General features: G+C 41.2%; 1 protein-coding gene across 6 annotated transcripts in view; it reads left to right on the top strand.

The window, feature by feature from the left end:
* HERC2 (HECT and RLD domain containing E3 ubiquitin protein ligase 2) overlaps positions 1-25,438 on the top strand; it is a 228,751-nt gene that overhangs the window by 105,858 nt on the left and 97,455 nt on the right. For all 6 annotated transcript variants that reach the window (XM_074992048.1, XM_074992040.1, XM_074992033.1 and 3 more), the window contains 20 exons: positions 271-458; positions 990-1,182; positions 2,666-2,848; positions 3,527-3,711; positions 6,250-6,397; positions 6,480-6,676; positions 6,917-7,147; positions 7,914-8,049; positions 9,640-9,783; positions 11,740-11,882; positions 12,073-12,340; positions 12,500-12,642; positions 13,302-13,400; positions 13,496-13,664; positions 14,167-14,292; positions 19,087-19,195; positions 19,454-19,593; positions 23,799-23,989; positions 24,306-24,411; positions 24,573-24,664. In XM_074992048.1, the coding sequence (XP_074848149.1) occupies positions 271-458; positions 990-1,182; positions 2,666-2,848; positions 3,527-3,711; positions 6,250-6,397; positions 6,480-6,676; positions 6,917-7,147; positions 7,914-8,049; positions 9,640-9,783; positions 11,740-11,882; positions 12,073-12,340; positions 12,500-12,642; positions 13,302-13,400; positions 13,496-13,664; positions 14,167-14,292; positions 19,087-19,195; positions 19,454-19,593; positions 23,799-23,989; positions 24,306-24,411; positions 24,573-24,664 (3,191 nt within the window). The remainder of the gene's footprint in view (positions 1-270; positions 459-989; positions 1,183-2,665; positions 2,849-3,526; positions 3,712-6,249; positions 6,398-6,479; positions 6,677-6,916; positions 7,148-7,913; positions 8,050-9,639; positions 9,784-11,739; positions 11,883-12,072; positions 12,341-12,499; positions 12,643-13,301; positions 13,401-13,495; positions 13,665-14,166; positions 14,293-19,086; positions 19,196-19,453; positions 19,594-23,798; positions 23,990-24,305; positions 24,412-24,572; positions 24,665-25,438) is intronic.

Below are 25,438 nucleotides of genomic sequence, written 5' to 3'. Positions count from 1 at the left end.
GACTTTCATTTCTTCCACCAGTTTATATTATTTTGGAAAAAAAGATATCTGGTGTTCATAACCCCTTTATTTTCAATAACCTAATTTTGGAGTCTCTAAAACCTGGAATGATTGCATCACTTGTCTGCTCCTGACTTCTGAACACTAACTTCTTGATTTAAGTATTAATCTGATCAGTACTATATTTTGTCAAAAGATATTTAATTGATAGAACAAAAGTGATGTCTTAAGTTTCAAGTTACTTTTGTTTCTTGTGGATGTTTCCTTTAGGTCCAAGTTGTGATAATGTTGAGGAAGATATGATTACCTCTTCTCGGGGAGCTTCTGCCACAGTTGTGGAAGAGTCAAGGAAGGAAACCACACCAATTCAGCTCCCTGTGTCTGGGCCAGAGCTGGCAGCTATGATGAAAATTGGTACCAGGGTGATGAGAGGGGTAGATTGGAAATGGGGTGATCAGGTACAAAATTGTTCCACTTGCACTTTGTAATATTTTTGATCAACCTATTGACAATATTAATGGACTCGAAATGTGACTTATATAATTTGCAGGCTTTTAGGTAACAAAGGGCAAATATTTAATACGTCTGTAGGTCTTACTTCTATTTGTCAAGTAAATTGTTTTTCACTGTAACTTTTTCTATTAAATTACTGTTTAAAAGGATAAGTTTTACTTGTGTGCAACATCATGGAAGGCCATATGGTGCGAGAAACTTGTACAATGTGATAAATGTGTGGGTTTTTTTTAGTAGATAAGTTACATATCACTGATTGCCATCTGAATTAAAAATCATTCTAATCTGAAAATGTATAAAATGAAACTTCCAACATATGAAAGTGGGGGGAAAAAATCTCGAGTTTTGAGATAATATAGTGGGTTATTTTATTTTACGGCACACAAAACACAAATTTGGTGGTAAGTGAAAAACTGTAACTGAGTTTTCCCATTATTAGCCTGGATTTTAATTGTTGGTTGACTCTGTTCCTTCAGGATGGGCCCCCTCCAGGTCTGGGTCGTGTTATTGGAGAACTGGGCGAGGATGGCTGGATTAGGGTTCAGTGGGATACTGGCAGTACAAATTCTTACAGAATGGGAAAGGAGGGAAAATATGACCTCAAACTGGCTGAGCCACCACCTGCAGCTCAACCCACAGCAGAAGACTCTGATACAGAGGATGATTCTGGTAAGAAAAAGTACTTTGTTAAAACGAAGAAAGACATGTTTCTGAATCTTCACAGTGTTAGTAAGATCAGCAAAGCTCATTTTATATCAGAGAGGGAGGGAAATGATCCAAAAAGCATTGTCTTTAATTACCTGGCGTAAATTTATATGCGGCTTATGTTCCTCTTCAACATAAGAGCTATTTTTAAGGTATAGGAAGGTCAGTTAGAATTGCATCTGCTGGGCATGTATTTGTGAAGGAGGGGAATACTGTCCAACTGCTGCGATTTCATTGCTGTATCATGGCAGGCACATCTGAATATGATTGTATTCACTCTAGTGCAGGAATTGTAATAAATATTGCTAGGAAATGTCTTTGTCACCTATCTTGTCTTTTTCCTTTTGGAGTTAATCTGGATATCACCTTTTTGAAGTGTGGGTTATTATGGGAAAATGGTGATGTGGGAAAGAAAAGGTCATTTACCTTGTGCAGTAACTTCATCTCTTTGAGATGTGTTTCACTGTCCTCCCAATCTTCCACTCTGTGTCAGAGTGTTCCTTATGGAGAATGGACTGACGAGAGGTTTGCCTGCACAGCTTTATATAAAACATGGTGAATCTTTTTTTCGGTTGAGGGACACTGACCCCCATAAAAATCAGTCTACAAATAAGTGAGAGCCTGGGGGGGAAAAATAAAAGCCAGCCCCGAAAAACCTACACCTCACTGACCTGACTGCCAAATGAGAAGGAGAAAAAAAGCCCCTCACAAATGTCACCCTCAGCTGAGAAGCAGAAGGACACTTGCTCCACTCAAGCTCCAACCCCACAGGAGAGGGCTCAGGGCTTTCTCCCTAGGCTATAGTAACTCTTCTGGGGGCTCCACCCCAGTCTCTGAGGTGGGGCCAAAATGTGGGGTTTAGTGTGTGGGAGAGGGCAGCTAGGGAAGAGGCTGAGGGTGACAATGTGTGGGTTCTTGGGAAGAGGTGGTGTGCAGGAGAGGCCTGGGGGTGGAGGGGTGAAGTATTGACAGGAAGGGACAGGGGATTCAGGCACCTACTTGGTGAAGCTTTTGAGGTAGGGCCCACAGATGCTTGCAGGCATCCTGCTCCCCAACTCCCATTAGCTGCAATTCCTGGCCAATGGGAATGATGGAGAGGCAGTGCCTGCAGGGAGCACTTTCCTGTGGTGCACAGTGCTGCTTCCTTACCCTGGGCAGGCACAGTGATGGTCTGGATCCAGCTGGTTGTTTGCCTTTGATCGGGCCAGCAAGACTCAGGCCATAGATTCCCCATCCTTTGTATGTAATCTTAGTGTCCAGTGTGGGGAGGCATAAGACATCTGCAAGCGAAATGGCACTACTAAGAGTTTCACGTGCACTTGAAATGGAGCACCTTAGCAAGTGATATAGTTTGAGAGCTGCAGCCCTTTTGTCTTTTTCAGAACGTTTTGTTTACTATGCTAAATGATGAGTTGGGTAACCAGCTATCTTTTGTCTATTGCTCCAGAAGGAGAACAAGCTGAGAGGAATCTTCACCCCACTTCTTTGATGCTGATGAGTACTGTGAACCTGTTACAGACGCTGTCTCTCTCTGCTGGAGTCCATGCTGAAGTGATGCAGAATGAAGCGACCAGAACTTTGTGTGGATTGCTTCGCATGTTGGTGGAGAGTGGTACAATAGATAAATCAAGTACGTGTTACGCAGTCTGACCCAGTAAACCTATCAGTTCTCAGGCAGTATATCTTACCTGATTTTGCAGTCATTGCTATATTTAATTCTTAGTATTTTAAGGTCAAAGTTCACACATTTAGACTTTCTCAAAGCATCGATGTTTTACATATTTGTGGAAACATCACAAATTATTTTAAGGATAGAGTATGCGTATCTCTGTTAGTGTTGGTGTGCTGCACACTATGCAAAGTCCAGAGAGCTCAACCTGTAAATGGTGTCCATTATAAGAAAGCTAAGTAAAAAAGGATTTTTCAGGTTGGGAGGAACAGGTGAATCGTTTGTCATTACAGATTTACAATTTGTAAATTTATCGTTCCATCAGCTTTATAATAACAGTAACAGTAATGTCATCTTTGTAATAAGTGACTTTAAGCTATTTCTCCAAAATTCACAGAATGGTAAGGTGGTGTAGTCTGTGTGTGGGTGAGAATTTACTTGCAGTAAATACTCTCTTTCCTGGCGTATGCTATCCATTAATTCTTACGGGACTTAACCAAGTCGGAAGTCTGTTAATTAACTTCATACTTGGGGGTAATTTTATAGTGGAGCTTTAAGATCTGGCCAACAAAGTGGGTCACTGAGAAATTGTGGTGCAGTTGGCAGAAAAGTCAACTGTTCATGTATTTTTATTTCCAGCTTCCTTGCCAAATAAATTGGTTTATAAAGAGCAGCATAGAAGCTGGTGCACATTAGGATTCATTCGAAGTATAGCACTCATGCCTCAGATGTGCAGCACTCTTAGCACATCTCAGTGGATAACTTTGCTAATGAAAATTGTGGAGGGGCATGAATCTTTCACTGCTGCATCACTACAGAGACAGGTAATGTGTTTCCAGATAATTTTTGTATGCAGTGAATTTAGTCACTTTTTGTTCTGTTTACAGTACAGTTTTAAAAGGATGCAGTTTTGAAGGTGACTCATTTTTTTGAGTTGGAGGAAAGGTAATATTAGAAGCTTCTTGCTTTAGAAATCTTCCTGTAAGTTAATGCTACACAGTGAGATGATCTGAAATGTTCAGTGCGAGAGAGAGAGTTGATTTGCTATGAGGCCCACAGTAGCCAGTGTTGCCAGGAAAGGAGGTTATCAGCTATGCGCACAGTCTCTATAACCGCCACAGTTAAAGAAAAATGAACAAACTCAAGCTATTTTAAATAAAATAACCGTATTGTTTAGTTTTTCTGTCCTCTTTTATTTGCATGCTCTGTCTTTGCATTCATGTTAGTGATGAAGTGTAAGTGATCTTAAACTTCCTGCAAGAAGGAGTTAGCAGTCAGATATGACACACACCAGTGTATGGTATGTCATTTGTGTAACGTTTCCATTTTAAATACATTTCTTCTGCACACAAGATTTGAATGCATAATTCTCCACTTAATGCTGCTTCTCTGTTGTTTTCTTCTTCTCAAAGGGAGCTTTGCCAATCAACTTGGGCAGGAATATGTAAATATTTCTGATCTCTACCTCAGTCTGATACATTTAGGCTGTGACATTTTCAGTATATACCAAAGTTCAGATGCACTCATGCAGGATATAAAGTGTGCTCTCGCCCCATGAGATTGTCTCCAACCAGCTAAACATGGTAGTATTTCAGCTTTAAAAGTTTATGCTTTACCCTAACTTGAAGCAAATTTTAGGGCAGAAGAGAGCATTCCCTCCCACCTCTTTCAAGGGTGAGGGGCAAAAAAGAGAGTGATTCTTCAGCGTGTTGGAACAAAGGAAACAGAAAAAAGTCGAAAGGAGCTCCATTTGTGAGGAAGCCCTTTTAGGAGCTGCAGAAAGAGCCCTCATGCACTGGCTTGCTGACTACAGGCACCATTCTTCCAGGAAAAGGTGTTCAGTGTGGACAGCTTGTGGTGGGCCATTGTTTGTACAGTCATGACTCAAAATTTATCTCGAGGCACATTGGCAAGGATGGATCAGTCTTCTCTGAGTGTCCAGGGCCCAAAAGACAAGGCCTATCCTTAATGACTGGAGAATCAAGCTTAATAAGAAACCATGCTATGATGTCATCTGGCTTGGGCCCATGTTGGGAAGGTGCAAGAATGGTAACAAAACTGGAGTCCTGGACTCTGATGACATACCTGTGCTGTCATAGGTGTATATTGCAAGAAAGATGCAACCCATTTGTGTCAGACTAGGAGAGTTAATTTCAAGAAAATAAATTTTCCAACATACAAATGCAGATGCATGGCTATTTGCTAAATTTAGAGACTGTGGTATTTAAGCCTAGCTTTCATTCCTAGTTGGCTTCCTATAGAATATCAGAAGCGTTGGCCGATCATTTTGAAAGCTATTTTAACACTGTTCAGTAGGCCTTAGCTAGATATAAAAGCTCCTCAGACATTGTTTTGGCTGCTGTTTGCACTCTGGTACATTACCTTCACTGGGATAGAGGTAGGGTGTAAATTGATTGACCCAAAAGTGTGTATTAGTATAATCACTGTTGGTTCCCATATTTGGAATCTTAAGCACGTTTCTTTCCCTGTACTCTCATCTTAATACCTGTTCTGATACTACTTTGTTTTCTACTCTTATCTTTTGAAAATGTTTAGGTAGCTCTGAACCCTGAATGCTTTGTTGCTGGGCTGTGTTAAATTAGAGCTGCCAGTTTTGATTAGGTGTATTCCTGGAGATTTCTTCCAATAGGCAGTCTTTAAAGATTAATTTTAATTTTTGGAGTCTTCAGCACAGTCCTGGAGGATTAGCAACCCTATGGTAACTACAGCTGTGTCTAGATTAGTCTGCAACTTCGAAGGGAGCATGGTAATTAGGGTTTTGAGAGATTACTAATGAAGTGCTGTGGTGCACATGCAGCACTTCATTAGGCTCAATCTCTCTCGTGGCAACTTTGAAGTACCGACTTGCATGTAGCTGCAGATCAGCCACAGGTACTTTGAAGTGCCCACACTCCTAGGAGAAAGGGACTTCAAAGGAGTGTGGGCACTTCAAAGTACCTGCGGCTACACACAAGCCGGCACTTCGAAGTTGCCACAGAGGAGATTTAGCCTAATGAAGTGTTGCATATGCACCACAGTACTTCATTAGTAATCTCCCAACACCCTAATTACCATGCCCCTTTCGAAGATGTGGGCTAATCTAGACGCAGCATACTAGTATTAAATTAACACAGTTTCTCTTAATATTGACAAGTGGGCAAGTAAGTGAGAAAATTACTAGATAGCTTTGGACCATTATGTTTCAGACCAACATTGTAGAAAAGAGCACAAGAGATGGCTAAATGTTGTCTTTTTGTCTCTGTTCAGATATTTCTAATACAAATGCCTTTGTTTTAGACTTCTTATTCTCTAGACCGTATTTGCTGATGTCAGATAACTCTAATTCTAATATCTCCTTTTAGATCCTTGCTGTACATTTATTAAAAGCTGTACTTCCATCCTGGGACAAAACTGAAAGGTCAAGAGACATGAAATTTCTTGTGGAAAAACTCTTTGGTTTCTTAGGCAGCCTCCTTAGTACTTGCTCTTCAGACATCCCACTGCTCAGAGGTAGAGCAATTTTTTTTCTTAATGATTTAATTTGTTTTTCACATCTTAGATCAGATGCTGAGATTTTGCTATTTCTTTTCAGAATCAACTCTGAGGAGGAGGAAGGCCAGGCCTCAAGCATCTCTAACTGCAACTCACAGCAGTACTTTGGCGGAGGAGGTAGTGGCACTGCTGAGGACGCTCCATTCACTAAGCCAGTGGAATGGACTCATAAACAAGTACATCAACTCTCAACTAACCTCCATCACCCACATCTTTGCAGGAAAACAGTCAGAAGGGGTAGTTTCCACGTTTTAAAATTAGCTCATTTTTATAGAAGTGTTAATTTTTAATGTGTGTTAAATATTAAAACTCTTAATGGTGTGACAGCTAAATTTTAAAACTTATTTTCTTTGAAAGTTTATTTTTGTATTGTAACTTGCAACTGGATTGCTTACTATATAAATTATTTTTTTATGAAGCAGATAAAAGTCATGAGTTCTCTCCCTACAGGTAACTTTTTATTATTTTTTTTATTAGGCTGTTTTAGAAGACTACTTCACTGATTCTGAGAATCCAGAGGTAGGAGGCTTAATGGCAGTATTAGCAGTGATTGGTGGAATAGACAGTCGTTTGAGATTAGGTGGACAAGTAGTTCATGATGAATTTGGAGAAGGCACAGTGACACGCATCACACCAAAAGGAAAAATAACTGTTCAGTTCTATGACATGCGAACATATAGAGTGTGTCCTCTAAGTCAACTAAAACCAGTAAGTGCACCACTATTTGGCTCTTTAATATTAGAGTTTGTGAATCATTATTTTTGTGAAACAAGAAACTTAAGCTGTCTTCCTTTTCAAAGTAGAATAGGTCACACTGACTAATGATTAGGGTGTGTGGAATAAGAAATTATTTAGGGAGTATACATCTCCCAGTCCCACAACTTTGTTTTAGTCATGGTTCTTATGTAAAGCAAGGCAGTCTTCATGCATGTGTTTGTAGGGCCTTACTTTCATTAGGAAGAAAATCAATTTACTCAGTTTAGCTGTCTTCACTGGTTAAAAAAGTGCGTGAACTCAGAGTTAAATCCCAGTGAAAACAAGACAGCTTGTAGATTTCATAGGAATAAGCAAGTTGAGTTAAAGATTAGTATATACCATACTCTCATCTTGCTAATGGGTATGAAAACTAGAAATTGCTTTCTCTTCAGTAGGATTTTACTGTGGTTTGACATAATGAATCCATAGTATAAGAAGTTACTTTGCACGTAAAGCCTCAGTCTGTTGCAGGAGTTTGTTGTCCCCCAGGCTGTCTGCTTCTGACTGTGACACTTATGGCCCATAGGCATTTTATTTATGACTGTAGTCCGTGCAGCCTCCTCTATTTTCTGTGACTCTTTAGAGACTGAAGTCCTCTTCATTTGTGCCAGATCAAGAGCAATTACACATTATATATGCTCTTAAAATAAGAACAATCCATGCATTCTTCTGCATTCCTGAAGATCTGAAAAAATGTTTGACCTTTTGGTTCTTCTAGCTTCCTGTTATGGCTTTTAATGTGAACAATTTACCATTCACTGAACCTATGTTGTCTGTCTGGGCTCAGCTGGTAAACTTGGCTGGAAGTAAAATAGAAAAACACAGAATGAAGTCTCCCAACCAGGGTCTTTCAGGTACAGCTTCCTCTTTGTTATATATTAGCCCTTCTCTGGAAAATATTGCTAAAATGAAATATGTGTGAGGAATGTATGTAGTAGGTAGTGATATATGAAAGCACATGCATCACTTTTGGTGAAGTGGTGGTAAGAATTATATGTTGGAGAAGCACATGAAAGTGTGCAAGGAACGGCACTGATGCACAATAGTCAATTCAGTTTATATCTTGTCTGGAAGAATGGCAGCTTTATGATGTAAATGTAGTTTTAGGCTTCAGTTTTGTCGTGTATTGAATTGTCTGAAAATACTTGATGTGTACCTGGTCTACTCTTACTGCTGTTTCATTTGTTGCATTTTAAACTACATGTGTGAATTAGGGTTTGCCTAGATCAGGGAAGTCTAGATCAGTAGGCAGATAGCAGGCCAAATCCAGACCAGTGGAACTTGTAAATGGACCCCAAGATCTTTTTATTTACTAATTACCATCATCATTGTTTTTGTTATGTTTTATTTTTTTTTTAATTATTTTCTCTGGAGTCTGGAGCTTGATGAGACCTTGACTAAGAAATTTGCATACTGACAAAAAATAATCTGCTATCCTTGTAAATCTACATGGTAGTGTGCAATTCACCAGCTGTGAGTATGAACCCCACTACAGCGTACTCAAAGTTTTAGTCTGCACTGATTGTACATCAGTGCATGGTAGTGGGGTCTACACAAATGGTGCACAGTATATTAGTGCACTGTAGAATAGCACCCAGATTGCCACCAATTAACTCTTTATTTGAAGTCTAGACCAGTGGTTCCCAACCGTTTCAGTAACACAGCATACTTCAGGGAGACAAACAATTCCACGGCACATCCACTTTTTTCAGCTGAATGGATTGTCGTAAATGTCACATTTACTACGGTTACAGTCTGACTAGAGAGGTTGGCAACATAGTAGTTCGTATAACAAGCTGAAAAAGGACCAAATGGATTACTGTTTCAAATCCACTACAGAGTACACTTACACATTTTACACAGCGCACAGGCACATTTTCAAAATCTGCTCAATGCCATGCTGGGGATGTTGAGTAAACCATGTCCCAGCTCCAGTAGGCTCCTGCCCTGCCTCCCACTTGCTATAGCAGGGAGTGAGGGCGAACTCCCCACCAGCTTATTCAGGTTGGGAAGCAGAATTTCCGTTTCCTGTGGCTGCAAATGGGGTCCTGCGGCATCAGTATTTCCTGTCAGGTGGCTCTGCAAAGAGCCACAGCAAGGGAAAATGGATGAAATTTCATGGCACACTTGAACAGTTCTCATGGCACACTGGTTGAAAACCACTGGTCTAGGCAAATGTGAAGTTTGCATTCTGCATGACAGCTGAAAGGCACTGTCTTTGTATTGACGTTTTGGTTAATAAGTCCAGTGTGGTTTTCTTGTAATGATGCTGTTAAACTTTATATTGTAGTCCTTTCACCTTGTCTGAGCTTACCATACATGACTTCCTGTACTAAAAACATGTCTTCTGTGATGGGATTGTCAGATTGTAAAAATAAAGGTTTGCTTTTGTTACTTTGAATACTATTGCTGTCTGATTAATGACCTTTTGCTGTTTTTGATAGGTCAAGTGGATTTGGATCTGCTGAGATGCCAGCAGTTAAAACTGTACATACTGAAAGCAGGTCGAGCTCTGCTTTCTCATCAGGATAAATTAAGGCAGATCTTATCTCAACCAGCTGTACAAGAGTCTGGATCACTTCCCTCAGGTACAACTTTTTGTCATAAATGGATCAGTTGGTTGTCCTGTTAGCTAGATGCGTTGCAGTATTTAACCTCTTGCTTATTGGTAGTCTGAAATAAAATGTCATCTTCAGTGTTTTCCAGGTTTTCCTTTGCTTCAAATGCAGCTACTTTGGGTTGCATGTCATTTGGTAGCTCTGCTCGATGAACATGCACCTTGGAATTTTGTGGTCTGAGGACAGAACTAGGCTTTTGGCACCAAAAATTCAGGGATGATAGTTTAGAAATAGTTTTTGAAAATATTCACTGGTCCTGAAAGTTTCAACTTATTTTCTTCAAACTAAGATGGTTAAAAACAACATTTTTCTTCTGCATAGTAAAGTTTCAAAGGTGTATTAAGTCATTGTTCGGTTGGAAGACCAACCATAATATTTTGTTCAGTCACAATCATTTGAGTTCAGAACAAGTTCTATTCTCGAGGTATTTGTAAACGAGGTTCTACTTTTGTGCAACCGCTGAAGTCTTAAAAATGTTAACATTTAATAACTAATAAGAAATACATGTGTAATCCTAAATTATGTGACCAGCTTCATCACATAATTCTAGTTATCGTGATTTCTCTTCACAAAACTGGTGTTTAGCGGTTGATTTCTTGGTTATTAAGTAAATAAATAGATTAAAATCCTGTATTCAGAAGATATAAAGTTTTCATGGATTGTATAAAGCAGTGTTTTTTCAAATGGTGTTCTGCAGAACCTGGGGTTCCGTGAAGTGAAAATAAGGGTTCAGTGACAAAATTCCATTACAATAATATTTTATGATTTTAAAATAACAATTAATATTTAAACATTTATGAATTTTGTTAAAAACAACTTTCATTTGTGTTTGCCACGATAAGTGTCGCTGAGTAATACCAGCTTAGCCAGAGAGTGGTGATGATGATGCCACTACTCAGTCAGTGGTGCAGTCACCTGTTCTGTGCCACCGTAAATCCCCGCACTCACTCTCAGGGAACATGGATCGTTTTGGGACAACTTATGTCAAGAATATTCAGCTTTATGAAGATGTGCAATTTGTCAGTTGTTACTCTTTGCCAGCATGCACTTCTGCGAAACTGGGTTCTTGAATTACGCAGCAACAAACACTAACTACGGAAACGCAAATCCCAATTTTTTCAGAATGAAACCAATATAAAAAGAATTTGTCAAGACAAGAAAACCCTCTCTTTGCATTGAAAACTGCCAATATAATGCATATTGGTTTTTGAGCTTTACTTTTTGTACACTTTAAATATGATTTTTGTTTTTTGAATATGTGCAATTAAACTAAATGTTGATCTCAAGACCTCGGTTAGCATTTGTTTATTAGTTATTCTCACTTAATTGTGGTGTGCTGTTTCAGCTCCATGTCTGACCGTTATTAGGGATTTTGCAAAATTCTCTGGAGTTTAAAAGGGTTTCGTGACCAAATAAAATTGGGAAATACTGGTATAAAGCGTGATTACTGGTTCTGTGCCTCTTGCGCTAGCATTTGCTAAAATCATGTAGAAATTTAACTGAATGTAGAGAAAGATCAGTTTAAATTTCTTATTTAAATTATATCAAACTATCATATTTGCTCTTGACATCAACGGGGAGTTAACTGAGGAATTATACCACGTTCTCCACGGGCTTAGTATGCTTCCTTTAGTAATAATAATTGGTCTGGTAAGATAAGAATTCAAGCTTAGAAATGCTTGCCCATTATGTGAAATGGCTTCTCCCAGACTAGCTCCAGATATGACTAGCATTTGATTAGTAGTTGAACTCTTCTGAGTCTTGTGTTCAGGAAGTGTGCTTCCCTCTAATGAACACTTGAATTTGAGAAAGAAGGTGTTGGAAATCATTCCACTGTACATTTGATGCACAAGACACTTTAATTGAGCATAAATTACCTTGTATTAATTGGACATTTATAGACTAAAACTCATTTGGTTGTTTCAGAGGATGGCGCAGTTGCATCCTCTGACATAGGAGACATGTCTCCTGAAGGACCTCAGCCTCCTATGATCCTCTTACAGCAGCTTCTGACAGCTGCTACTCAGCCATCACCTGTGAAAGCAATATTTGACAAACAAGAGCTTGAGGTATGATCAGTGGTTTCCTCTTTTAAAACTTTATACTGAACACTCTAATTTGGATTCCTGTGGATGACTGTTTTGTGCTGTTCTCATGTTTCAAAGGGTTGGTAAATTAAGCTGAACATTTACTACACAGTATATGTAGATTGCTAGTTGTATCTAGACTTCCGGATATGTTTTTCTTTTCTTCATTTAGGCTGCTGCTTTGGCAGTGTGTCAATATCTAGCTGTAGAGTCCACACATCCTTCCACACCACTGTTTGAGGACTGTAGCTCCAGTGAGGCCACCACACCTGTCACGGTACAGCATATCCGACCTGCAAAAGTCAAGAAGCGCAAGCAGTCTCCCATTCCTCCCTTACCTATTGTAGTTCAGCTAATGGAAATGGGATTTCCTAGGAAAAATATTGAATTTGCACTGAAGTCACTTTCAGGAACCTCTGGGAGTGCTTCTGGATTACCAGGTACTTTATACAGTTCTTATTAATAATGTTAGGCAGAGGAAAGGAGGGTGATAGGGAAATTAACAGACTAAAATTCTATTAGTACAGAGATTTTAAACCTCTCTCTTGTATCCAGAAATGCCCATATTAATTTGGTTGCCGTATTGTTTTGTCTGCTAGGAGTGGAAGCCTTGGTTGGCTGGCTGTTGGATCACCCTGATGTCCAGATTACTGATCTCTCAGATGCTGATACTGTATCTGATGAATATTCAGACGAGGAGATAGCAGAAGATGTGGAAGAAGCTGAGGCTGCTTGTCCTATTGTTAGTATTTAGAATAATTCAAAAATTGATTTAACGTAGGCTACAAAGATTTCAAGAGCCACAATTTTATCCTTTGTTTTACAGATTTGGGTAGCATAAGGGTGTCATGCTTCTGTTCATAAACAGTTTTAAGCTTTCAGAGACCTGCATCTATAACATTTCACTTTGATTTTTTCATCAGTACTATACTGGAGACCATAATTACTGGTCAGATGTTTCATGATTCCTGAAAACTCACTATGACTCAGCCTGTTCAGTGTTCCTGGGTAATGAGCAGTGTTCCCTGTAAGATGTGTGTGCGCGTGTCTCAGGAGAGATTCAGATGCTGCCCAGGTGATTAGGAGAGTGGCCACAGCTAGATTTTTTGTTGGTGCACGTTGACACATGCCTTGGTGCACATTAAACATTTATTCTGCACATGGATGGAAAAGTTTAGAGGGTGCATTGGTACTAAGTCATAGTTTGAAGTGCAGCATATCTTAAACGCTAGTCCTTTAGTGGCTTGAATCAGTTTTCCTGTTTCAGTATTGCAACCGTTATGTTACCTGTTCTTGTTTTTGTTTCATTACCTTCCCTATCCCTGGTAATTTGCTTATTTCTTTCCACAGAAAATAATTACTTCTAAAACTTCCCTGTTTGTTGGGTGTGTTCTTTTTCAGTCTAGTGGTGCTGTTGTTACGGAGAGCCAAACATACAAGAAACGAGCTGATTTCTTAAGTAATGATGATTATGCCGTATATGTGCGAGAGAACATTCAGGTAAGAATGGTGCTGAAAGCTGTGTGGAATTTTTTTCCCCTGTGTGCTCATTTAAGTGCAGACTTTATGGGATTTCATTATCCTGTTTTATCTAGGTGGGGATGATGGTAAGATGTTGCAGGACCTATGAGGAAGTTTGTGAAGGTGATGTTGGTAAAGTTATTAAATTGGATCGAGATGGACTGCATGACCTCAACGTGCAATGTGATTGGCAGCAAAAGGGTGGCACGTACTGGGTCAGATATATCCACGTTGAGCTTATAGGTGAGTTAACTGTTAACATTAAGTGTTGTTTGGTATAGCAGTGTCCAGATTGTTCTGTTATGTCTCCTTTTACCTCTGATGGAATCTTTCAATACTCCATCAGTGCACGTTTGGCTCTGCAGAACAGTTTTAGGTGAAGATGGAGCAAGGGGCAGAACTGGGACTAGGGAAGGATCTGAGGCTAGAGGCAATGCTAGCCAAGGGATGGAGAGAGAATGCAAGGGGGTGTGGAGGGAAGCGGTGTTCGGGGCCGGAGTGCAACTGTGTGTGGGGCAGGAACAGGGCTGGGGTCTGAGCTGGGCTGGATAGAACTCCCTCCCTGTACACCCATGGGGGCTGGCCTGGTGCCCTGCTTCATACCCTCTTTTCTCCACCACCTCTGAAAATTGGGCTGTACGTCCCACAGTTGCGTGACCACTGGTATAGCATGTATCTGAACAGTATGCCAAAGGATAATACAGGCTTAAAAACAACTCATGGAGCTTCTTTTTCAATGTTCTAGGATTCCCACCACAGAGTTCTCCTTCTCACATCAAGATTGGTGACAAAGTCCATGTGAAAACCTCAGTTACGACTCCCAAATACAAATGGGGATCTGTTACTCACAGGAGTGTGGGGGTTGTGAAAGGTAATGTAGACTTCCAAAAGTGAAAAAGTTAGTTTTTAACCCATATGGATGATGTTCTTGCTTTAAGTGCAAGGAAGAGAAATTTCTCAGAGGTTTGGCATGCACAGCTAGAACTCATGTGATGTGCGTGCTCAGGATTTACAATTTAACTTTCCATGGCGATGTGACCACAAAGACTAATAGAGACGTACACAGGTAGATTTTGCAGAGAATTCTAAACATCCTGGCTGTGTCTACACATGGCCCTCCCTTTCAGAAGGGGCATGTTAATGAGGCACTTTGAAACAGGTCAATGAGGTGCTGATGTGCCTATTCAGTGCCTCATTATCATAATGGTAGCCAGTTGTGCTTCGAAAGTGCTCCTCTCGAAACACGGAGTGGCTGCATAGATCATTGGTATCCCATGTTTCTAGAACAATTTGTTCAGCTGCCGGGTTCCTCTATTCCTTCTCCCAAGTCTCATCACACAGGATTGTGGTTGCCTCCACCAGCTGGACCTCCTCTCTTTCCATCTGACAGCATGGAGGTTACCTGGTGGGAGAGATGGAATGCTTGGATCAAGTCCATCGTGTCCTCCTTAGCAATCGTTAGCCATCCACCTCACTGACTTACCTAACTAAATGGAAGTGTTTCTTGTGCTGGTTTTCAGCATGATGGGGGCCTTACATTCACTTCTGTACTTCAGGTGTGGAATACCTCATGTCTCTCTCAAACAACAAGGGCTAGGAATCTTGTCTCTCAAGCATATTGTTTGTGTCATCCCTATCAGCATTCCATCCAGTTAACACTGGTTCCTCTGTATTTGCAAGCCCCCCTGTTGCCTGCTTCATTGAGGGTATGGCCAGACTCCACCTGTCAACGAAATACACCGTCCTGGTGTGGAACCTTAACTGAATTCTTTCATTGTGCAAAGGTCACTTTTGAGCCCTTGGACTTGTGCTCCTAACTGTACCTTTTCTAGAAAGTGGCATTTTTGGTAGCCATAACCTCTGCATGGCGAGGGTCAGTGCTTCATACTCTAGCATCAGTCTCTATATGCTGTTTGCCATAAGGACAAAGTTCAACATGGGTCCCCCTCAACCTTCCTCCTGAAAGTGGTCTCTAGTTTCTGTACCAGCCAGGACATATTCCTGCCTGCGTTTTACCCAAAGCTGCAGAATACCCTATGGGAGCAGACACTTCAGTCCCTTGATGATGTAGAAGGCAAGGGCCCTCCTGTCAACCATGTTAAGTTGGTTCAGAAGTTCTCTTCTGTTTGTGGCAGTGGCTGACTACACAAAGGGCCTGCTAGTGTCTCCTTAATATATTTCCTTCTGGATCACAGCTTGTATCCAAATGTGTTAGGCTTGGCCAAGGTTCCCCCACCTCCTGTTATGGCACATTCATGTATGTAAGCCTCCTTATCTGCCTTCCTGGCTCGTGTTCCTGTCCAGGAGATCTGTAGAGCTGCAACATGTTCCTCTCTGTGGCACTATTCCATCACATGTCAGTCCAGGCAAGATGCAGTTTTTGGTACCACTGTGCTGTAGTCAGCAACTCATTGCTTCTGACCCCTCCTCCTGGGTAAGGCTTGTGAATCCCCTAATTAGCATTGGTATTGACAAACTGTGAGTCTTGAGTCTAACTTTGACCGCAGGTAGGTCGGTGGTACGGCCTGTAGAAAGAGAAGCTCCAGTATCAACAAGGAAAGGGAGAGAAAGATCATTAATCATCAGGACACATTCCCCAGTAGGGGAGAGGTAATAAGGTAGCTAAAATTTCCTGAGGTTCCCCAGCATCTCGTCATTGTTGCAGCGCAAAGTAGGGTTGGGGATTAGCGGATGGGACCAGCACGGAGTTTAGCTGGTTTCCTGCATGGTTACTAGGTCAGCTTGGACACTTGTTCTACCAGTGTCTGGGCTGCTTACAGTAATTACAAACCCCCGAAAGTCCAGCCCCATGGCCGCCCCCCGCGACCGCGTCCCTGTCCCCAGTGCTGCCTGCTCTGCCCTGAGCAGTGCTGCATTTGCAGAGCCATTAAACTTTGGGGGGACTGTTCCTCATTTCCCTTTAAAGTGCGGTAGCAATGCTCTGCTACTGCCTGCAATTTGTCCATGGTCTTGGTCTCCCACCCAACGCTTATTTGTTTTAACATACTGCCTGTAGCAGGGAGAAGGCCGTCAACAAATGCATGTGCCAGGGCTCCCTGTCCGTTTACATCAGGCTGTTGTATTCCCGAATGTTGTAGGAAAATATCAGTTAGCTGGGTCCAGTAGTCTCCCGGGCTCTCTCCTTGCCCTTGTTTACAGCAGCCTATGGCTGTCCAGTTTGTTTTAGGGGACAACACTTTAGGAATGGCTTCATGCAGGCAGCTCCAAAGAGCCCTACACTGGTCTCTATATGCAGTATCTCGGCCAGTACTTTCCATAGTTGAATGGCATGCCTCAGCTGGCCAGTCTGCGGCAGTCAACCATTTTTCATACTGACTGATAGAGGCTAACAGTTTACATAGTTGGAGGAGGTCTGTCTTGGAGGGTTCATGGGTTTCACAGATTAACAGCAACTCCTCAGCAAATTTGATAGGATTTTTCTGTGGCTTAGGAAAACCTTTAACTATAGACAAAAGTTCCGTATGGGTCCAGGGTATATAATTCCATACGGGCTCACTTCCTTCCATCTTAAGGACCCGTAAAGGTGCCACAACATTTTTATCAGAGTCCTTTTTCAACCTCCCATCAGATTCTCTTGTCCAGGTAGCGAGATCAGGAGAATTTTTGTGATCTGATTTGGGTTGTCTTTTCATAACATTTTGCAGGGCTGTGAGGCCAATGAGGGTATCTTCCTCATTCTCATCACCGCTTTTGTCATTGGTAGTTACCGAGGACATTTCTTTCCCTTTTCCCTTACTAGGGCAGGAGTACGGTGGGGGTCGGGTTTGATCTGGATCATTATACAGAACTGGGCAAAGGGGAGTGCTCGGACTGGTGGTGGGAGAGACTGCATCCAATTGGGCTTTTAATTTATCATTAGAATTTCTAAGAGAGGTGAGCTTTGATTCAGTCCGTCTATGATTTCCCTCTTCCCGCCATTGCATGAAGCAGTCTACTTCTCCTTTAGCCAATTTAGTTTTTGGGAGGACGAGATGTCTTTTAAGGCGTTCACTCGGTCCTTGTCCCAAGAACCTAACAGTGGCCACTGAAATTTGGGGTTGTCCAGGGTCAGTTTAGACCATTTTTCAAGAAATCTACAAGAGTCTGGACCCTTTCTAAAATACATAAAATGAGCCGGCATCCCCTTAGGGAACTGTTCTACCTTAGACCTCTGGTTACCCATACAGGAGGACTTCACACACCACTCTCACAAGGAGGAAATTCGGGCTTGTCAGAGCGGTACCCCGTGCAACACACAGAAAGGGGCCCACAGGCTACTGCCTCAGTCGTCCTTGCTTTCATACCAGGGGTTATACCCCAGGTGTGGTGCGGCTGCAATTGTGCAGATTTCACTTATCCGGACCGCGGGGATGGGAACCCATTAGTCAGCCGGTCCCTGGACGGAGGCGGCGCCCAGACTCAAGCACACCACAGGGAGGACGGATAGACACAGAGACAGGACAGTCCTCAGACTGATCAAAACCCAGAAAGAATAATTACCTGATCAGGACCAGACTCCAGAAGTTAGATCCCGGGACCCCTACCAGAACAGAGTGGGAACCAACAAGTTTGATGGCATTGACCGCGCTGCGGTTGTGCGCCTTTCCGTCTCGCAGAGGACCGCTTGGGACTAAATGTCCAGGCGCCGGCTGCCACACTCATCCTGCAAAGCAGTCAGGGATCACGCAGCCTCAGCGAAGACGTTTGCCATCTCGGTGGGACCTCCAAATTGTCAAAGTTAGACTCGAGACTCACAATTTGTCAGACCACTCTGTTTATTAGCAAAGCTGCTCTGCTAATACATTCAGAAAAAGGTGAGCCCCCCCTCCTAGGGCTCAGGTCTCTCAATTTATACAGACAAAAGAAGGCGAGTTAATAAACAAAGAAAAACCAGACACACACACACCCCACATAGCCCCTGAGACCAGTCACGTATCTTCATTTCCATATCGCCTTCAGCAGTCCCCTGTTTGACTTTCTGGTTACCTTAATTAATTACTGTCTAGCACCTACTGCTCTGGTTCCTGCTTTCCCAGGCACACCTGGCTCCATCCAAACGCACCCTACATTCCTACACACAGCATCAACGTAACTTCCCCTTCTTGAGCTCAGAAGCAACATTGTATCATAGTGTGATTTTTACAATGTAACTCTTATACTTCCTCAGTGTGATCAAGAACTCGAATAATTAAAAAGAGTTGCTCACTTTTTTTTTTAACTGTTTGAGATGTGTTCATATCTATTCCATACTCACCTGTCTGCCACCTCTGTTGGAGTCGCCTGCAAGAAGAAACAGGTGCAGTCGATTGTTAGGATCAGATAGAGTGCGCCAATCAAGGGGAGTCCAGGGTAGCAGGTAGGGAGAAGCTTCCTGGCAGTAACACATCTAGTATGCACATACTTAATTGGAATAGATAGGAGCAGTACATTTTGAAGAACAATTACAAAAGATGAATAACTTTTTTTTTTTTTTTTTTTGCAACCAGTGTCTGTTGTCTTGAAAGTGCAGTGTTGCTCTTCTTGTCCCAAACCAGTGGCATAAAAACAGAATGACTGAAGGGTCAAGTGGTACTAACTCACAGACTTCAGAATGGATTTAAAGTTATATTACTCTATTACCAACTAGATGTTTTCAAGAAATTACCTGTCTCATTTTTTCTCACAGCTTTTAGTGCCAACGGAAAAGATGTCATTGTAGACTTCCCTCAGCAGTCTCACTGGACTGGTTTATTATCGGAAATGGAATTGGTCCCCAGCATTCATCCCGGGGTCACGTAAGTTAATTTTCATTTCTGTCATTTCTTGAACTACTTGGCATATAACGTTATGATCATAACTGAAATTTCTGAGGTAAGTGTAATAGAAAACTATGTCCAGTTTTGTCCACAGGCTGAAGGAAAGGTGGAGGGAAGGAGAAAAAGAAATGCAGCCATTCATGAATGCCGTTTACAATAAATCCTGTTCCAGTACAATTTATGTATAATTATGATTTATGAAATTGACCATATTAATTGTTTCTTTGTTCAAATCAGGTGCGATGGCTGTCAGATGTTTCCTATCAATGGGCCTAGATTCAAATGTAGAAACTGCGATGACTTTGACTTTTGTGAAACCTGTTTCAAAACCAGAAAACATAACACTCGGCATACTTTTGGCAGAATAAATGAACCAGGTATATTTCAATACTAGAAATTGCTTATGTTAATTTAAAATGAATTAAATATCTCTTGAAATAATGTTTTTAGGCTTAATTTCATTACATTTAAAAGTTTAACATTGTAACTAGCTTATTAGGAAATTGTTTGGTTCAAATTAGTATCTTATGTTGCAGTTCCATGTAGAATGGATCAGAGTGCCTCTTTATGGTAATTCAGAATCATTAACTTGAGTAAAATTTCTAAATGGTTCATATTTGTGTGTTAAATTATATTTTAAGTAGTGTCGTGATGAAAACTCCATTATATAAGAATTGAGTTTGCAGCTGCCGTGGAAATAAAATGGAATAATGATTTTGTCTTACTGCCCTTCACTGTCAATCCAGACATGTCTACAGCTCCTTCATGCCATCAGATAAAGATAGTACTCTTAGGATTTTTGCACTGCCAGTTCAAAAGGAGCTTTGCCAGTTCAGTTTAATTCCACTAGTACAGGTTGAACCTCTCTAGTCCAGCTCCCTTCAGACCTGAGCAGTGCTGAATGAGAGAATTTGCCAGACCATGGGAGATCAGTAGGGTCTAGCAGCATTACCAACACTGCTTACTGGGCTCTCAGAAGACATTTAGTGGTAAATTACAGCTAAATAACAGCACAAGACCCTGAGAATCAGCACTGGTGGCTGTAAACAAACTTTTTGGGACCATGGGAAACTTGACCATAATAAGTGGTCCCTTGGCTGGCTAAAATCATGCCAGTTTATGGATGTCGTTGGATTAGAGAGGTTCAACCTGTGCAAGATTGTGGCTTTGACAGTGGGTAGAAGTTATTCTTAGGTGTGGTCTAGAAAACTATTCAAGGGTTGAGAACCAAGGACACTCCTCCCAGTGATCCATCTACTGCAGGTGACCTGCCAAAATACTTTGCATTTGAAGCAGGAATAGGTATACAGAGCACTTCAGAGCTCTGCTGTTCCTGGTTTAATGTTGCTACTGGGATCTACAATGAGTTCTACTCTTTACAGATTTTTCTTTCCCTGTGCACCCTTCCCATCCCTGGGCTTCAGTCTGAAGTGTACAGTTTGTCTTTGCCTTTCTCCTACCTCCCACCCTTTTTGAAGTGTAGCAGCGTTTCAGGTCAGACATAACGTCAGTTGTTTAGTGACACATGATTTTTTCCTCCTTCACCCTTCTAGGCCCAGTGTGGATGTGGAGTTAGCTGAAGCAGATTCTCTGATGTTAATCACTAATTTTCAATGTACTTGGAAGGATAAGCGACTCATTAAAAGACCAGGCCCCCAGAAGGAGCTGTCTTGTAGAACCAGTTCAGAGAAAGTGACCTAAGTCCTTCAAAGTATTGCAATTCAGGAGTTGATTTCTATGTCAGTGAGCTAATACAGACCCATAATATAGAGGGGATCAGCACTGGTGTATCCAGTTTGTGGAGGGACAAGGTGTCCTATTCTTCAGCAGGCATAAATGGGAGCTGCCCCCAAACCATTACCGTTTCAGAAAGGCCTCATGGGATCTTTAGGTGCTGCCTTGGTGCCCTTATCAATGTCATCAGGAGTCACCATGCAAGAGATTGAAGATGTATAGACCTGGGAATCCAGCCTCTGTGACATCCACCACCACTTTGTACTCTAACCACTGGTGAAGAGGTTTTTTTTTTTTGATAGGACTATCGAGTCTCATGTTCCTTTCTTGGTGTCTTTTCATGCCCCTGTGCATCTGTTTAGAGGCAGTCTTACACAGTTTGACAAGAACTGCATGGCCCTATCTACAGACTAATAAACTACTGTAATTAGAGTTTATCAGGGTGGAAACTCCTGCCCACAAATCCCATTGTCAGTTCCCTTTCATACACCACTATCACAAGGAAATTTTGTAACAGGAGGTAAACATCTCACTTTCTCACGGGAGACATAGAAAAGGTTTCCAGCTCAACACCATAGGAAGAGATTCTGTTCTTGATTCTCAAGAGGAATGGAGAATGGAAGCCAATTTCGCAATCTATTTCACTTACAAAATTTTACTTATTACGTAAGCTTGTTTATCTCTGTGTTGTCAGTAATTTTTTGGTTAGTGTCGGGCACATGGCTTGTGTCTCCATCTGAAAGATGCTCGTTTTCCTATAGCTGTCCATCCAGCCCATGGAATATTGCTCATTTTCTTTTTTGACTATAGCTATTATCAAGTCAGAGTTTTCCCCTTCAATCTGGCCATTATACCCAGGGTGTTTAAAAATGTATTTGGTGGTGGCTGCTTAGATGAGAAGAGGGAGATTTAATTTTTCCATACCTCGATTACTGTATCTCACAGTCCTGTGCCTACTCAGAGGTCCACAGAGAAATCCGTGTTCTGCTCAGTCTTTTACCTTCCATGAGGGTCTGCCTCAATTATGAAAAATCCTCATTGACCTTTGCAATATGCGTAGATTTCATCGGGTGATTTTAGATTTCACTACAGCAAGAGCAAATCTCTTGAAAGGTTGTTGATCATGAGCACTCTTCTACATTGTTATCAGATGCAAAACATCAGTTGGAAGTTCTCTCTTCCTCCTTGGCTACATGGCATCATGCACACATATGGTACAGTTCTCCATACTTTATCTACAATGCTTAAAATCCTGGCTTCTCACTCTTTATTCACAAGAAAAGGGCACCGTAAAGGACATGGTCACAGTTATACCCAAGGGATTAAGCTTTCTTGTTTGGTGGACAAAACTGGAAGACATTTGAATAGCGAGTCCTTTCCTTATGCCAATGACTGAGGCAACCATAGTCACTGATATCTTCTGTTGGGTTAGGATGTGCACATGGGCACTCATATGGCACAAAGTATCTGGACTCTTTGGGAATCCAAAATGCACATCAGCCTACTAAACCTCATGGCATTGCGTTGGGCCTGCAGTGCATTCCTCCCACTCATCCAATCCAGATAATGCTGGACAGTATAGCAATAGTAGTTTATAAGGGAGAACAAGATCTCTGTATGCACAGAAGCAGTAATCCTCTGGAACTAGTGGATCAAAGATCGCATAATTCTATCAACTGCATATTTATCAGGGATTCAAAATCTGAGCAGAAATTTTTACCCAAATCATGGGTAGTGAATTGTTTTTTGTTTCTCAACAATATCTTCGCTGCATGAGAAATTCCAGCCTGGGATCTTCTTGCCTCACTGGTGAGCAGGAACCCTACTTATTATAGATGGCTGCAGCCAAAGGCAAAGACTCATTTGGAGATATTCCCCTGATGTCATAAAAGAGTCTTCTGGAGCGTGCCTTCCATCTTTCATACCACAGGCTGTGTGGAAGATTCTCTGAGATCGAGCTAGTCATTGTGGTTGTGTTCAGTTAACCAAGACAGTTCTGGTTGATGGATCTATTGGAGCTCTGACCATGACATCCAAGAATATTCCCATGTTGCCAGACCTTCTAATGCAACACAGGGGCAAGGTTATGCACTTAAATCCAGGGCTGCTGCACCTCAGAGCTTGGTATTTGAATGGGCTTCGGAGTTAGAATGCTTGTGTCCCAGGAGAATGCAATGCATCCTTAACCAAAATAGAAGTCTACAAGAATCTGTTATTCAGCTACATGGAAGTATTTCATTCCTTGGACTTATCAAAGTAATTTGTCTCTGGACTTTTCTGGAAACATTGCTGTCTTCAGAGTATCTACTTACCCATAATTCTGTGTCTTTCAGATCCCCCATATGTGCATTTAGCAGCGGACAGTGCTTTTGGTCTTCCAATGGATAACTGTATAATCTTCTGCACCCTACAACTACCAGATTTTTGAAAGGGGTTTTCACATCCTTTCTGCCATTGATGAAATTCACACCTTAGAGACTAGTAGTTGGGTTCACTTTATGAAAGTCATAGATATAACACCAGAGAAGACTGAAAAACAAAATAGAAAATGTGACTATCACACAAAGAAGCATGAGAACTCATGGATATGTGTAGTGCTTTTAAAACCATTTCAAATTAATTTTTAAAGAACTGCGCTTTAAGTTGTACCCTTTTGATGGGAGTGATGTGACTGAATCCTCATGTTTCCCTTCCAAAACTCTCACATTTTGGACTAAATAGTCCATTGGGTAACTATGTATTATGAGTTTGATTTGAATGTTTGCTCTTACTTATCATAGATTTTTTGGTGAAATGTAATTTTCTTTGACAATAGATGGTTTATGGTATAACTTTTTGACCTAAATAGGTCAGTCTCCAGTATTTTGTGGGCGTTCTGGAAAACAGCTGAAGAGACATCATAGCAGTCAACGAGGAATGCTACTGGATGACTGGTCACGAATTGTTAAGAATTTGAATGTGTCTTCTTCTGTGAATCAGGCTTCACGTTTGATTGATGGTAGTGAGCAATGTTGGCAGTCTTCTGGGTCACAAGGAAAGGCAAGTGTGAGCCATACTTCTGAATGCTACACCAACCTTGGCACGCAATTTTTTTTAAAAAAGAGGCCTGTAGTATGTCTTGCAGTGTTTCTAGTGCATCACCTCTTATTTCAATGTTAACTACAGTGCATCTGATGTTTATATATGCATTGCACTCTAACTCTACTGATTTTTAAGTCTGCTGAGAATTAGTCTTCCCAATTCTTGTGCATTCTAGAAAAGGACTGGTAATAGAGGTGATAAATTACCATAAGTTTATTATTTTTATTTTTGGTCAAGAGGATTTTCACTGAATATGTGATCACTTATTTTCTAGCATTGGATTCGTTTAGAGATTTTCCCTGACGTACTTGTCCACAGACTGAAGATGATCGTGGATCCTGCAGACAGCAGTTACATGCCCTCTCTGGTTGTGGTTTCAGGTACATGAATTTATCTGTACTCAAAAGAAGGGTTTTTTGATCTCACTCTTTTAAAAGATCAAATGTTGATTATTCAACTTGGTAAAGTGTTCATATAGGAGGATTATTTAAGTGTGTAGTGGGTACTTGACTTTTAAGTAATTTTTTTCAATTTTGTACAGGTGGGAATTCTTTAAATAATCTCATAGAGCTAAAGACAATCAACATTAACCCTGCGGACACCACAGTGCCTCTTCTTAATGATTGTTTAGAGGTAAGTGAGTACTGTTTGAAGAGAAGCTCACAGTCAAACTGAAATGTATCTTGTTGTAAGGGGTTCCATGTGTAGGTTATTGCATTATTATATTTGATTTTTCATTTTCCAAAATGTTTATAATTAACCATGCCACTGGCTTTTGCATAATCACTGTCCATGTGTGCAATTACTAGTCTTACAAGTAAACATCGGTGACATTTTAGTTTTTCAGTTTAAAACCAAATGCCTCTAAACGAAGTGGACAATATGTGTACCAGGTTTTTTTCAAAGGCGTGGTTGGAAGTACTTGTCTGCTGGGTGGCAGAAGCAGAATGGCTAATTCTCAGTGAACAATTTTGGACTGTGGTCAGTGACTGCAAAAAGAAGGGCTCAGTCTTGGGGCTTCTCTACTCCAACACTTTACTGCGCTCTCACTTCCTCGCTTGGGGGTGTTGTCCCCCACCCTCAATGTGTAGCAAGTTACAATGCTGTAAAGGACCAATGTGAACAGGCCCCCAGGGCTGTTAACTCTCACAGACCTGTAGGTGAATCACCTACGTAAAGGGACTTGCTTTTCAAGTGCTGGTGCTGTTACCACACTGCTGCACTAAAGTGCTTTAAACTTTAAAGTGTAGACAAGCCTTAGTGGAAGACTGAGATCATTCTCAAAACAAAATAGTCTAGTAGCGAATTTCCAGTATGCTGAAAACATCCGTATCGGTTAAACTGCTCCCTAAATAGGGCAGAAAACTAGGACCCTTTGATTTATCGTGCAGAATCAGTTTCTAAAAA

This window comes from Carettochelys insculpta, chromosome 1 (assembly GCF_033958435.1).
Source record: "Carettochelys insculpta isolate YL-2023 chromosome 1, ASM3395843v1, whole genome shotgun sequence".
Classification (NCBI taxonomy): domain Eukaryota; kingdom Metazoa; phylum Chordata; order Testudines; family Carettochelyidae; genus Carettochelys; species Carettochelys insculpta.
Note: the sequence above shows the minus strand (reverse complement) of the source record. Positions and strands in the feature narration are given on the sequence as shown.